Consider the following 16,341-nt stretch of genomic DNA (forward strand, 5'->3'; position numbering starts at 1 on the left):
CTGTTTTAAGACAGGAGTTTCCTCTGCCTCAAGACACAACAGTCTAGAAACTGTCAGCTGATGTGTCCCATGTAGTCTTTTTCTGTTTGAATATCTCAAATACATAAATACAAGGTAAAAGGGAACATGAATTCCCCCAGGAAGGAAAGCGAAGCCAAGACAATCTCCTGAACAAAGATTTATTATGACTGATAAAACATGATCAGTGCAAAGGCACTGGACACTATGGAGCACGACAGGAAGGTGAAGCCCAGTTACTCTCAAGATCTAAGTCTTGTTTGTCCATTTATTTGGACCTGGGCCAAAATTACTCAACATTTTCACATGCTTCAACTGCAAAATGAGCTAGGTAATTCTCCTCACTCCCTACAATGCTTATACAAACAACAGATATACGGGCCCAGACTCACACCAGACCAGCAGGTGTGCTTCTCTGCTGAAAGCAGTTAGTTTAAATTCCCAGCTTAGGAAGGACAAGCTGTGGTCTTGGCACAGAAAAATTAAACCATGTGATATTAATTTCAACAAGAAAAGATCAAAATGTGTGGATTAAAAAAAGAAAAGGGGAAAAGAAGATAATGCCTAACTCTTCGGGGGAGGCGGGGGGGAAGTAAACTGTTAAGTTCTGTTCTGCCTCACCTGTTTAGGAGTGAAAAGGATACTGATATCAAAATGAAAAAAAACCCCAAACCATGACTTAGTAACCTCTATATTTGCAAATGCGCTTTGAAAATGTAACCTGACTGTCATAAGGGGTCAGTGGTTTTGTTCACTTAAAAAGTTATTTATACACAATTCTGTAAGAACAATTAGATGGGCTACAAATGTAATAAACTGAAAGGAGTACAAGACAATGAATGTATTTTTGACCTTTACTGTGTAGCCTCTTAATAGCAAACTACACCATTTTTTCCATGCTCTTTGTCAATGCCACTGAGATGACAACTAGGGTGGGATTTTAATACTTGGGAAAGGAAGTATTTATTACTTCATATTTAGGAAACACTACTTCATTACTTTGGAAAGCTGCCACTATCTTGGCATTAATGCTCACAAATGAAACAAATAGGGAGCACTTGCACCTCTTGGAGTATTGTTAAGTTTGTGGTTGATATTTTAGAGGAATTTTTAGATATTTAACTTGAGATACCTTAAAGAAACTGATATACATTTATTGGATGCCTAGCATATTAGGCAGCTCAAATGAGAACAGTCCAAAATTCACTAGTCATTTCTAATATCACAGCCAGCATTCCCTGCACACCTCATGAGGCAAATAGTGTAATCATAATTTTTCTGAATTGCAAAACAGATGGATTACATGACTATTGCTTTGCCACATTCGAGAACAGAACTCAGAATTACGCTAGTTCTCAGCCTTCTTCCAACATTTAGACCATGCTCCTTTTACAATTTCATCGAGGTAGCTATGCAAATACTCATAATATTGTCTAGCACCTGTAAAAGATTCAGCTGAGAACAGTTAAAGCTTGTAAGCAAGCAAGCATTATTTAACTGAATTCACAACTTGCAGGATGTAGCCACACTGAATTCTTAAAATACACGGGCAAAGCTCTACCTATAAATTGCACAATCTTAAGACTCCACCCCTACTCCTGCCTGCATGTCTTCTTGCTTTTGATCTGTATCTCGCAATAAAAACAAGATTGCTCAACAAGGTGTTGATACCAGAACCTGGTATCTCATGTTATCACCCGTGCTTCAAGACTCATGTACAGAAAAATGGAAAGAAGTGATATAAAGGGAGATTTCTCATAGATACCATGTAGTAATACTTTGTGGCGTTCATTTTTGAGACCCAGATAAGGAAGTCCTGACAACAGGGTTTACAGGACTTAGTGGCTAGTCAAGACTAAAATTTGTACCTCTGCTTTTGTGAGCTGTTCTCGCAGCTTCTCCACTTCCTCACGGAGCTCCCGAATAATGCGAGCGTTAGGGTCTTCGTTCACCACGGCGTGATTAACGATGTTCTTGGCCCTGTCTGCATACCTCAGTGTTGAAAGGGTCTCATCATAGTTGTCTGCTGCTGGGCTTACTGTTGCTACCATGGCAGTCTTGCTGTTACCACCAAGGCTATCCTGGAAAGTGGTAGAGGTTATAAAATTAAAACAGAAGGTTTCTTTCATTTTACCCAGTCAATGAACTTAGGCAGCAAATAATAACGTAGGGTTGGGAGTAGATGGGGGCAACTGATAACAGAAACATTTTTGTCAGAGCTCCACAGTTTAAAATTAATATTTTAAGCTTTGTAAATCAAGGAAAGTTGTTATTTTCAGTCTTGTTTGGGGTTTTTTTAAGCACATTTAGGAAATGTCATTCTTGGCTTTCAGAATTAGTTTTAGTTTTAACAGGAATGAAAATAGTCCATTTTTTGGGCTTTATGGTGCCTAGTAAGGACTTCAGAGGTTTACTTTATGTTTTCGACTTAGGTTTATAAACCAGAAATATAAGCACTTCAGCATTAAACTTCTCGGATACTATTGAAGAAGCTCAGAATATCTTATTTTAAAGACTGGAAGCAAGACGTCTCCAATAAGTACTTAATTTAAATTACTTAAAGATCTCTTCATAAACAGTATAGTTAACTTTATTCTTATAAACATTTCAGAATGGGGCCCTTCCCTTCCCCCCACTTACACAGCTCACAAATCTAAATCGAGTTATGTAAGACATTACCCTTTCGGAATTTGGTTGACAGAGAAGGGTGTGAAACCACATTCCTGCAAGGCAGTGTATCAGGGGAGTGGAGGAAGGAAGGAAGAAAGCGTTCAATCTTTTTATTGATTGCAAAATTGTGGTTTACAATTTTGGCCAGTCTATAAAATAAAATATTCTGGTTTAAATTTTGCAGCTAATCTTTTTTTTGTTTGATTGGAGTTTTTTGGTTTTTTACTCAATATCCCTTTTTGAGACAAACCATGCTATTAACTTCCATCTTCAATAACCCATGAAATCTAGGTCAGGCATTGCCATTAGAACAATCTGACTACATTAGCTGCTTGTCTAACCATTTCAATTACAAGGCACACACATAACTTTCCCTAGCAATCATTAAAACACCCCTTTAAGTATTTCCTTAAGACTCTCTTTTTTGCTGCATGATGCCTAAAATAGTCTGACAGCAGTCTGGCTGCTTCAGTGGTCAGACAGGCACTGACCACAGAGACTGATGCTGCTTCACTGCTGCACTGGTAGCACTCTGCTGTCTCTGGTCATGCAAAAGGGCTGCTAGCTCTTTGAGTAGAGAATATAATTTCATTTGTATAGTGTTCAGCACAGTGAGGTACACCAGCATTGTTAGCACTTGCAGGTAAGAGTATTTATAGAGAAGTCAACTGAAAAGAACAGCCTTCTGACCGATACCAGTGTGTTTTTTTTCTCATCTGAGGAGCAGTCAATGTTTACTCCAATAAATACATGGCTTGGGAGGATCCACTCTGTAACAGAAATGTTTTTCCAAAGCATCTACTGAAAACTTTAAAATGACTAACAAGAGCACATGACTCATTTGATAGGATTTCTGGCTCTACAGAAGCCAGGACTTTCTTCAATCCATCAACGGTTTTCAAAAATTAGGAGCGCAATTAGGAGCCCTGTTCTGCATAAAAAGATTAAGTTTATCAGGGAGCTGGCCAGGTACTTCACTTCCAAATCAAACCTTAACAGTTCGCACTTTGGGAACCTCCTTCACTGCACTAATTAGCTCCAAAATAGGATTAATTCATTATTTGAATTGCAACTCTGCTGTACAGGCAGCTGAGAACGCTGTTACAGTGATACACCGTAATTCACAAAACACCCATTATAAGTTGGGTAAAGTTGCTCTTGTATTGTAGCTATTCAAGCCCAATGCCAGACTGTCCGAAAAAGTTTTATGTATAAAACCGTTGTGCTGATTTCACTGGTTTCTTTAATGTTAAGCAAGAAAGGTAGGCGAATAGTAAGCCAGCCTCTCATTAGTGAAGACAGCATCTGCAAATTACCCTGGAAAGGCTGGGTTTATGGTAGAGACACACACAGAGTGGAAATAAATAACTTAAGTTATTTCTAAGACTAAACTAGCCCGGTCTTCTCTAGCACCAAGATTACTGTGAAAACAACTTAAAATGTAGAGATCAGAAATTGTATTTTTAAAAGCAGCCATCAGTAAAACATGCAGGGCTTCTGATTAAAATGGGAAAACAAGAAGTTTGTGCCAGTACAATTTGATAAAACCAAGAAGTTAAAGCACTGACAACCTATTTTGCTTCCTACACATAACCTGATGCCAGTCTTCAAGCCTCCTCTTGCAATAACGTTTTTCACCTGGTACTTTGTCTAAAGATCCTCAGTAAAATTAAACAAAAAGTGTTAGATCTCAATGTTTCCTGAATTCTACTAGTTTCTCAGATTTGTGGAGAGACCCTATATGACACATATTCCTAGTGTTAGAACACATTTACTCCACGTTGGCATCATAATTCAAAGTTGAAAACTGGAGAGAAAGATAGCCCACCATCTCATGGCTTCTACAAACAGGCCTCTTTAAGCCAATAAATCCTTCCTTTGATCTTTAATTAAAAAAATGTTTAAATTTTCCCCTTTCAAAATAAAGCTTCTCTTCAATGAGCTTGTTTGTAAAAAATCCAAAAGCTCCAAACCTTTTGTTTGCACTTAATATAGCGGGATGTTAAAGACACAAAGAAGGTTTCCTTGAAAGAAGGCAGAACAAAAGTGAACTTCTATTTATGAGCTAAAGCAAGTGCTGTGTATGGCCATCGTCATCATAGCTACAATGCATCAGACAGGTGCTAAACAGGAATTTCAGTCTGCTTGCTGGATTTGTTTAGAAATGGAACAGCATAACTAATTCTAACAACAACGCTAGAAATTCGTTAGAAAAGTTTCCACTCTGCTTGCTCAGACTATTACAGCCACATCAGGAACCCAAGCACACATGCCACTCGAGCAAACTGAAGCAAGCTGCATGTTGGTTTTGTTCCCATCTTTACAGAGAGCCAAAAAGCACTTGTTTAATTAAAAACTCAGTGTAAATATATAGAGGCAAAAAATATATTTAAACACTAAGAAAGTCTTAGGGCAAGGAACACTGTGAAATGAGGATTTATTTTACTGTAGAAAAGCACAGACACTATTTCTGTTATGCCATTTGATTTTTATGTAGCCCTTGTGACTATACTATTTGATGTCCAGCATCTGTGATGTTTACACCGGGGAGAAGAGATAAATCGTTTCACAGTAGTCATGCTAAAAGGTTCATTAAAAGACAGCACTGAGAAAAATGAAGGGTTGTGGTGTCAAGGGGTTATATGAATAGAGATTTTATTTTACTTAAGCATTGAAGTCAACTTTGTTTTCAAATCTCCTTAAGGAAAACATCTTTTTAAATCTCCACACCTCTGTATAACCTGCAAATATCTTTTTCTTTCCACGTGTGCAGTTAAAACATAGGGATGTCAAATTCAAACAACATCTAAAAGCACTGCTAAGAATGGGTGGGGAAGCAAAGCAGAGTATTCAAGACAACAAAATCTAGCCAGAGCACCTACAAAAGTAAGAGGACAAAAAAAATGCTGGTGGTGTCAAAAATCAATTTCTTCCCAGATTATACCTTTCTACTAACAAATATCTTAGCTGCTCCTTGATAACAATAGAAGAGAGCACAAGGGAAAAAAGGAAACTTGGTAAGTTAGTATTTCTGTGAGACATGGTTATGAAACATCCTGCCAATCCAATGACGAAAAAGAAAAATTTTAACAAAATGACAGGTTACAAAAATGAAAGTGAAGTCATCTACATCTGACACCTAATTCAATAATCCTTCAAAATCCAACTCAACCAAGACCACTCAAGCTGTACCAGCCAAGATAAGATAAAGAAAGACAAGCCACCTTTACCAGCAGGCAAGCTTTTTACAGGTAGAAGTAGCTACGTTTGTGTTTGCCACTCATTCAGAAAATGGGAGAAATCCAGATGACAACTATACCTAAAATCAAACTTGTACTCCCAAGATTTTTTGTCATCAGGCTACCACGCTTTATGACCGCTGTATCTACGAAGTGGGAAGAACAACAAAAACAAAAGCTTACCTTTTAACTTGACAAACATAAAACTCGTATTTAACAATTTGTTTTTTCATTTAGACCCTACAGATCTTCATCCAAGTGCCATCATGATACACTCTTTTTCCCCCAAAATAATACCAAATAGAGTCCTTTACAGTACAGAAAATGATTTAACTGCTCATTTCACGTGAATATGATATATAATGACTTCTGACCTGTTCCTCAGAGTGTAACTGGTATAATGCTCTGCAATTATACTCTGCTGACAAAAGTAGACTATATTAACAAATAGACAATTAGGAAAAGGTAATAGTCTTAATCAAAATCTTCACAGCTAACCATACCAGTATGTAAAATTCAGTTGCATGTGGCAATAGGCCAAATTAAATTAGCCCCAAGGTTGTGTGTGAAGCTGTATGTAAAATGACCCATAAAAGATAATGTGCTTTTTTTTTTTAATTTTTTTTTTTTTTTTTAAAGTTCCTTATTCTTTAGTCCATTACAGGTCAGCAGAAGACAGGGAACATATTTAGTCTGTAGGGGTACTAATGGCTTATATCCAGCTAATTTTCCAAAGACAATTATGGTTAACATCAAAACCAGAAAAACGAGACAAAAGAACAGCTCTTTATTTCATTGAATGGGATTCTTCTCCCCTTTTCCTCCCTTTTATTTCTCTTTAAAAAAACAAGATCAGAGTACTTACTTTAAGTAACCAAGTCAGCACAGAATCACGATAAGGAACAAATTTGTTCTTGTTCTTGCCAGCAGCCTGGTCTGCCAGGGCAGAAATAACCAGCCCAAGAGTTGTGAGGGATCTACACAGAGAACACAAGCAGCCATTAACAAGCATAAATATTCATCAGTCAAATGCATATTTAGACAGTGACTTTCTCTCCAAAAATGAACTCCGAGGAAAAAGTTCCTAGTACGGTTTTGATCACTTTTCTCACAAAAGCTCTACTCCTTGTTTTCAGTATATGTTTTCAGCCTTAATAATCATATCTTCACAATGCAACTATGTGGTAGTTGCAAAAACAGAAGTACAGAATGAAAAATACCAATCATTTTAAATAGGCAGGGATCTCATTCAACCACTTAAGAGTACTGTATGTCAGAAAGAGTAGCAGAGGGAAGGGAAGAAGAAAACTGGCTACAAGAGCTTATATTGACTTTATCTTATTTTGCAAGTATGCTGTATTTAGCAGTTATGATTGTACTGATGAAAAAAGCAAAAGAAATAATCACAGAGTCTTACTTGTTAATGTTGCTTCCTTCTTTCAGCCTGTCTCCTGCAGCACCAGTCTTAGTTGCCCTTTCACTACCCGCTAAGTCCACCAAACTCAGCTTGCCCACCTTCTCACCTGATGTCTGCAGAAGGAACCAGAGAACAGCTAGTGTTAGTTCACTCAAATTAAGTTACATAGTTTGGCGTATTTTCTAACAAGAATCAAGCTTCATTTCTTGGTGTAGAATCTCTGCAGCTGTTCCAACACCTTTGAAAGTCATCGGACTTGAACAGTATCCTGTGTTAACTCACTAGCTGCTGCTTCAGAAACAATAGGAGGATTTGAAGTGAAGTCAGATACACTAATATCTTCAAGACATCTCAGAAATCTCCGGAGGAGAAGGTACACAGGGCACATTAGAAAAACGTTAAACCAAGAAAAATGCAGAGGTAGTAAAGGCCAAGGAGTCAGAAAGACATGGTGTTTACAATCCCATCTTGAAAAGTCTCCTAAAAATCTCAGATTTTACACCAGGTTTCTTCTGTTTTTCAGAGACTAAAAATGAACATGATAAGAAGCACGTTATAATTTACAAAAATTATCACAGTTGCAAAGTCTCCTATATCCTTAACAGCCTCCTAGAAAGCAATCCAAGCTATGCAAGTATTCAAACCCGTAACACAGATTTTGTTACAAATCCTTTTATCTCATTTGACCCAAAATGACATTCTGAACCACTCCATGAATTTCATATGTTAATTTGAAGTTGAAGAGCTAACTGTCTTTCAGAACAGTTTGCTCACATCATGCTTTTCTGCAGCATCTACAACTTTAGCATCTCAGTATCACAATTGCAAAGTACTACATTCCCCTAAATGAACAGGATAATTAGAATCAATATGCTTTCCAAAATGTTACTCTAAGCCTCTCAAAATATAGTGTGATCATCAGGCCATACTGAAACTTGTCATTTCCAGGACTGAAAGGACCAGCAGATGGGAAAACAGAGAAATCTGTTCCAGAAACTCACATAGTGGTCGCTGGAAGATGCAGAAAAGACAGACAAGCAGAACTACCACCTTGCATCCACAGGCTGACCATGACCCCACAAAAATATGTATGATAAGAATGCAGTACAGCCACAGCAAAAACAGAATGACAAACTATGGCAAATCAAAAAGTTTAGTATAGTATGACTGCTGATCTGAAGTGCAAAGGGAAAAAAAAAACCCAAATAAAGAACAAGGAAAATTGTTTGTATAAGAAGATTGGTGGAGATTGAGAAATGAGGAGGAAAAAAATCCAAATGCTTATTATGCTTTACATTGTATTTAATGTTTAGGCACATGCATGCCTTAGATTCACTCCGTGGACACTCAAAATTGCTCCAAAGCTTTGAAGACAATAAAGAATTGCCCAAGTACAAATCTATCAACAAAGTTTAAACAGTTTTGGTATAGATCTATTTCAATTTTACTTTATCACCATTTTCTGTGGGGGATTAAATAATATTAACATAAATGTATTTAACATCCCTCCTCCAAGGAACATTTACGTATAAGGAAAGGTAAAGAAAAATACTTTCACATTTAAATGTCTTTTAGATATTTAATATATACACATAAAAATATTAAAGTCATACAATGCAAAATTTTTGCAATTAGCAAGTGTTTCTCTTTAGAAAGTTGATAATTTATACATATTTGCATGAAATAACCCCTTGAAGGAGATTACCAGATGTATACTCAGGTGTTCTTTTATTGTTCATCTACTCATTATACCTTTAGTTTCTGCTCTAAGTCTGTACTACACATTGTTGCTTAAAAAGAAGTGTTTCTTTACTTTAGATTCTAGGATTAGGAGATCCTTCCTGCACTCTCCAGCAGGTCTGCTGCAACTTGGGGCCTGCATTTTTGCTTTCCATTTCAAAAAACACATTTCCACTTACAAACCTATTAAAACTGATTTCCCTACATTGGGGCACAAGCGCATGAGCATTACGAGGACTTAGCCAGACAAAACCATAGCTAACTTGATCCAGTGCTAGCAGTGCACAAGGGCAGGAGACTGTAGCAAATGACGCAGCTCCAACCAACATTTCTATGAGTCTATGAAATACATTAAAGCAAGAGACTTACATCCAAGCTTAACATTTCGACCTTGTAACTTGTTTTACTTACCCCTGATTGCACATCATAGAGTGTGTGGGTGAGGATAATCTTGAAGACTGCATGGGACCGACTGCTCTCCTCATTCATGTTGGTTGCAGCCACTGTTCGAGATTTGTTGCCCTCAGACATCAAGGACTCGATGTCCTAGATACAATTTTCACATCCGTAAGCATATCTGCATTAACATTCTTTTCAATTATCTACTGAAACAATCTCATTTTGGTAAAATACACCAAGTATTTTCCCACTAAGTTTCCTACCATTTATTCATAAAGTGTGAGAAAAAATACTGTGATCTCCCCTTTAACAACTATAAATTACACAATGTTGTGACATGCATATTCATCCATCACCTCTACCTACATATTAAATTACCAATAAAAAAACGCACCTGGCTGCACATAGCAATACTCAAAAGCAAAGAAAAAAGTGAGGAAACAGCATTACGTGTTTGAACACTGTAACATTTTAGCCTCAGTTGTCAAACACATGTTCTTGAAATCTGTAATACTGACATAAGGCTCAAAGTTTTATAAAACAGAACTACCGTAAACATGTCATTATATTCCTCCTACATGTAAGAGCTTATAAAGTCCTCTGATATGTTAAGTTTTGATACTTGAGAAATATGCAGCTTGCCTGCTTCAGAGTTTTACAGCAATCCTGTAAAATAGTTAAAACTTTAGAGTCTTGGGCTTAACTTTTATTTTAGCATCTCTAGCTGGATGGTGCTAAAAAAACCCCAAAAAACAATCAAACAAAAGACCACCACACAAAGCTGCTGAGCAACATGTAAAGGAAAAGCATGCAATGTGTCTTGTCTTAACAGAAACCACCAAAGGGAGGTAGATGAATAGCTGGACAGACTGCAATAGGAAGGACTGCACCATTTTCATGTTTTGCTTAAGATGACAGAATTCCATCCCATATTTACTCATTTCTCCCACAGTACATTGATGCTTCTTAAAAATTAGGGCATTTTGTGAATGCATATATAAACATTTTCTATCTAGCAAGCAAGCTTCATGTAACGTTCTTAAGTATTTGCTTTGTAAACAACCACTAGTTTATAATTCCAGTGTGCCTGTGTGCTACTGGTAAGTGAAATTACTAGGCAGTAGCATGACAGCCAAAATGTGGTACTGAAAGCCCATCTCTGCTAAATCCTGGTTCTGTAATTAATCATGGAACGCTTTCTCATGGATACAGCATACACTCATCTTAAGTTTGGGAGGAAAGCTGTTTCATTAAACAGTTGAATTACTTCCAGAATTACTCAATAGTACAGGATGAAGATGAGTTTCTGCTCTTAACTCTGTTCTCCCCTCTGATCACAATACAACAATCCTACAGCTCTCTTGCTCTAAAATCCATGTTACTGCCATGGCAATTGGGAGTAGCTTAATAATTTTGATCTGCTTAAGGGACCCAACTGTTTAGGATGTCAATACAAGCCTTTCATAAAATTGATCCTTACCTTGTAGCTAGCAACAGCTAGTTTGGATAGGCCATCTACGTAAGGACCATAAACACTGTGTTCTCTAACTTTTAATGACTGACGGCTTCTGGTTGGAAAAAAAAAGTTATTTATAAGCACATGACTGACTTAAGACAACATTTACAGAAAGTCAGTTTCTCACTGACAGATCTCAAACATGATGGTCTCACAAATACCATAATAAAGCACAGAACAAGGACTATAACGCAAACAAAAAAGCCTTATGTCTACACATAAAATGTTGACAGACATTTTTGTCACTTCATAAAAGCTAGCATTAGGGTGAGCTTACTCCAAGCTTTTAGCCTTACTACTTTATTTTGATTTAAAATGAAAGGATACTGAGGTCAGAAAGAAGCGAAAGCCATCCTACACAAATGCCTTAGATGGGATCCATTAAGGCAAACTGATTATGGAAAGGAAGAGTGTATGACAAGACATCACAGTGCTGTTGACACACAAATTACTTACCCTTTTGGGTCAAGAAGATCTCTGACTTTCTCATTGTATATCTCCATGTAGGATACTTCCACTTTGAAACACTGCTCTTCATTTTCTTCTTTTTGTGCTCTTTCAAAGAGTCCACTGCAAAGTCTAGGGATTAATCCAGGCTGGTCAGCAGTACCCATCATTGTGTATGATTTTCCAGATCCTGTGTGAGTGAATCTATGATTAGTGTACATGGAACAAAGTTTCTTGCTGTGCGGAACACAGAGAGGAAATAGAGAGAAGAGGTAAAAAAAAAATTTTGCATTTCAGTGAAAGATGTTTGTGCAGTTTTCTACTTTAAAGTAACAAAAACACCATTTAGCTAAAGACTATTTAATTTAAAGGAAAAGTAAAACAAGAAATTTAGTTCAAACTGACATAAGACTTCTTCAGGTAGATAGTCTTACTGCAGATAACAACCCACTAACATCCACATATGTGCCACAACGAGAAAAATCAGTTGCACAAGCATACGCATTTTAGCACATTACATTTAAAATTACGATTAAAGATATTTCTAACTGCAGAGGCAGAAAATATGAGTGATGCACTGAACTCAAGGACGATCATGGTCATTCCAAAGATTATAATCTATGGTGCGAGAAATAAGGGTAGCCAGCAGCAACAGACAAAATCCTATTTCTCATCCTGTTCACCTCATATCTAATGTTACAAAAGAGAAAAACATTTCTTATCTACATTAAAAGGCATTTCTCCTGAAACAATGTCACAACAGCCATGAAAAGACTCTTCAGTCAGAATGTAACACCATTTGCGTCAACAGTATTTTTTGCTTACGTCCGGAAGGGACTTACCAGTTTGCCCATAGGCAAAGATGCAAGCATTATAGCCTTCAAAGGCATTCTGAAGAATATTCTCTCCAAGGCACTTGAAAACAACATCTTGACCTAAGAAGTAAAACACACAAGCTAACATTGTAACAAAGCAAGAGATACTTTTTGCTTGATTTGGATTCTTCAATAATTATGTAAAAGCAGTTAGTGTCTTCCTGCTGTTGTTGCCTGAATAGCATCCAGTATTTGCTCCCTCTACAGGAGCAAGACCATCAGCCAGTAGATGTGCTCCAGATTTATACTACTGTAAAAATCAGAAGCTGTGATTATCATGCATATACCTGTATGTGCTTAAAACAACATCCTATCAATGTTAATAGTCAGAAGTTTTATCAGCAAAAAATCTACTACCAACTGCAGAATTTAATCCACTGGTGAATGACACCACCTCAAAATATACTCAACCTGTACATTTTAACAACTGACAGTTGATTTTAATCTAGGGCAATGAGTAGAGCACTAGATAATTTTACTGTATATGTGTAAGATATTAAATAATACCATGAGGAGATTTTTGCAGAGAAGGAATCGCAACATGGGAGATATTATAGCACAAGATATGCATTAGCAAAATATAGGGTATATCACTTATTTTGCAATTGAATTAAATCTGCAGGAACAGCTTTTTGGCTTCTTTTCCAAGCAAAGGAAGAAATGCTTAATATATTTGGGTATTATCTACTTAAACAAAACCTCTATTTTCAGATTTTCTTTTAAAAGCAGAGGAACTAAAGTCTGAACAAGACATGGTAGAACTTTACGGACTGAAAAGTCCTCTCAAATATGTTAATGTTCCCGAGAGCTTTCCTTTCTCTCACTGATTGAAGTCCGTATCTTTATATCCAAGTCCATTTTACCCATGCAAAATTCCCCATCAAAATTACTAATAGCTGTGCCTAGCCAAGGACAGCAGAATGGTTTTGGACCAAACACTTCCAATGTATAACAGACCATAATATAAGTGACATAGGCGCCTCCATTAGTTTGAGAAACAAAAAATTTACCTTCCTATGTAATTTGTATGGCTGAAAGTGTCACATTTTTCTCTGTTCCTCACTGAATTACTATTCATTAGTTATTTGTTACAGAAATTAAAGTCTAGAAACATATGCATCTTTTATTTTCCTTGCGGGTTTTTTCTAAATAAATGTAAACAAGCTTAACCGATCCCAATTTTAAAAGATAACAAGTACAAAAGGAATAGATCACAAGAGGGTTAAGTCCAAATATATTTCATATTTTACCATAACTATTTGCCAAAATGTGTCATAATAATACATAGAAAACTTTAAATTAAATACATTACACATTCTCACCAGACCACATGAATTCACATACCCCTATATTAAATTAGGCTTTTTTTGATACTCCATTATTAAGGTCTAATATGATGTCAAACTCCCATCAGCACTGTGAAACGTGAAATTACATATAGCAAAGTTCCTCAAATCCTGACAAGAAACAGATCTGATGCTTTTAAAATTATGTACTTGGAACAGTATTTTAAATACAGATGTAAATACAAGTAACCCATTATTGTGATGGATTTCTCTATTTCCTACACTGCAAACAGGTAGTGATGCCTATTGCTATTATCATTTTTAGAGAAGAGAAACAGGAAAAATTAAAGATTTTCCTTTTTCTTTTGACAACAAGTAGTCATATAGGGGAAGGCACTTCGTGCCATATGGTCTGTGCTCTGTAGCAAACACTGTATTTTAATTAGATCATTCGCACTTGGAGACAACAAGCACAAAGCTACAGTAAATATTACCTGCATATTTTTCTTTAACGGATTCATCCATAGACCAAAAGCAGTGATCGTAAGCAAACACCTGTAGGAAAATAACCAGGAGAACACCTTATAAAAACTGTTGCCAAATCAAACACGTTATCCAAATTTTGACAGCGCTGTATTATGGTGAGTAACATCACATTCCTCGGGGCCATTCTGAACATAATACACATTCCTACGGAATTACTTAATTTCTATCAGTTTGAAGCCTAAACAAACACCACCTCTTCCTATATGCAAGCCTGTTCCTTCCTTTTATTTCTTCCTTTCTACTGTGTGAATCTTATTCCATACTCTCCAAAAGTTCTCCATGTGGCAACCAAATGGATGTTCAGGAGCTCTCCTTATCTTCCTTTAAACCCATCCTTGCAATTCATTTTTCACAGGACCTTCTGTTTTGCAAACTGACAGATGTCCCCTCACTGCTTCTGCCTACCATCTCCCCGTGTCTCTTGCCTGCATAAATTAAAAACATGCCTTAGGGTAGGAACCTCTTTCTGCACAAGAGGAATATGTATTTATACACTGCTGACAAACAGAAGCAGTCATCACAAAAGTCTAATACTTGTAAAGAACAATATAGAGCAAATGAGTTTTATCACGAGAAGAGTAGCGCTATAATCTTTATAAATAGAAAAGTTTCAATTTTGTGGTAAATCCATTTCAAAGTTCACAGGCACCTTTCACCATGAAAGCTGACCTCAAACAAGAGTGCATATTTTGGGACAGACATTTGCAAAAATAACTCCCCTGGGTATGTATTTGCAAGAAGAAAAAAAACAAAATCAGGGTGATGTCTGACCTACATTCACACAGGCAAAATTTACTCTGTAGGATATAGGAAAAAGGAAGAGCAATGTGTTGCTCTTTGGCTGTTTATTTCTCCTCTAAGCTTAATGAAGGCTGCTCTTTCCCCTTTAGATGTTCTGCATTGCTATGAAGCTGACATTTGCATTATTTCAGATCACGTTGGCAGAGCAAGCGCACCATGTCAGCATCCCACACCCACCTTCTGAATCCTCATTCCATTATTTCTGAAAATTTCCTTTTATCTGTTAACACATTTTCATGTTCCATTTTAGTGAAGTAGCAATAAAGCAAATCTTCAAGTATTTAAACTAAAATAATGAGAAAAATTATGCAAGAGTTGAAAATCCATACTACCAACACATTCAAACTTACTACCTACATTTATGAAAATGCTTAATATAGCAAAGTCCTTGAAATTTAAATAATGTATTTTCAAAAATACATTGCTTTTTTTTTCCCCATACTACATTAATGTCCTAGCATCAAGACATAAAAGTGGTTATTTTACATCCTCTAATTGAGGAAACAAGAGCTTGTTTATTTAAAACTAAGGTTTTTGATTCTTTGAATTTAATATACAATTGAACATATTATAACATCCCACTCCTTCAGAGCATTTAATAAAACATCATTAGCTATATGACCACATCAATAAAGCAGAATCCTGATATGCTAGGATAGAGACAGATATCTGCATACCAAATACAGAGTCACGGGATCACAAGCCATAACAACAAAATGAGTTTGCTGTAACACAGATACCAGCAAATGCTTTTAAAAGCCCCCAAATAACAAGTAGTCTTCCATTCAGTCTGTAATGCTGAGTATGTATGTTCTCATTTGTTCCTGTGACTCATTTTTTGGCACAGGCTATACAGTGCTCTTCTGCAGCAAGGAGATGCTTCGAGTTTCTTACTCAACAGCTGATCAACTACAGAGCTGTTTTTTGAAATGCTTTTAATATTTGGATAACCCAAGACTGAATAAGTCTTATAACAATTTTTCACACACTGATTTAACATGCAATAAAAGCCCTTACCTTTGGTTGGGTCCTACTGTTGCCCAGAGCATCAGGAACAGAAGGGATTTGGTATAGGGTTGGGGTACGAAAGAGACAGACAAAAGAAAAACAAAGACTGTTAGTTGTAGTGATTTTAGCTTAATTACTCTATCAATTAATACCTCATCATTGGAACACTGTATTTAAAAAGTTTGTTTTTCTCCTCAGATCTCCCCTTGCTTACAGATCCCACGTAATTTTATAAACCAATGCTTATCTCTTTTCAAGAGTAAGATTTGAGATGCTGCTCTGAATAAGTTGATTTTAAACTCAAAGCCACTGATTTTCCTCATGCAGCCACCATCTCTTCCCCATTCTCTCCCAGTTTTTTTTTCTCATGACACCTCTC

At 36.6% G+C, this 16,341-nt stretch overlaps 1 protein-coding gene across 6 annotated transcripts in view; it reads right to left on the reverse strand.

Moving 5' to 3' along the window:
- KIF13B (kinesin family member 13B) overlaps positions 1–16,341 on the reverse strand; it is a 129,654-nt gene that overhangs the window by 62,124 nt on the left and 51,189 nt on the right. For 3 of the 6 annotated variants that reach the window (XM_030037128.2, XM_030037126.2, XM_030037129.2), the window contains exons 3-11: positions 15,972–15,984; positions 14,102–14,162; positions 12,289–12,381; positions 11,456–11,636; positions 10,964–11,051; positions 9,496–9,630; positions 7,345–7,457; positions 6,793–6,904; positions 1,887–2,099 (exon numbers count right to left, since the gene is read on the reverse strand). In XM_030037128.2, coding sequence (XP_029892988.1) covers positions 1,887–2,099; positions 6,793–6,904; positions 7,345–7,457; positions 9,496–9,630; positions 10,964–11,051; positions 11,456–11,636; positions 12,289–12,381; positions 14,102–14,162; positions 15,972–15,984 — 1,009 coding nt within the window. Of the gene's footprint in view, positions 1–1,886; positions 2,100–6,792; positions 6,905–7,344; positions 7,458–9,495; positions 9,631–10,963; positions 11,052–11,455; positions 11,637–12,288; positions 12,382–14,101; positions 14,163–15,971; positions 15,988–16,341 lie in introns of those variants that run through there. The other 3 variants (XM_030037127.2, XM_030037131.1, XM_030037130.2) reach the window with 2 other exon arrangements.

Source organism: Aquila chrysaetos, chromosome 15, assembly GCF_900496995.4.
Source record: "Aquila chrysaetos chrysaetos chromosome 15, bAquChr1.4, whole genome shotgun sequence".
NCBI classification, from domain to species: domain Eukaryota; kingdom Metazoa; phylum Chordata; class Aves; order Accipitriformes; family Accipitridae; genus Aquila; species Aquila chrysaetos.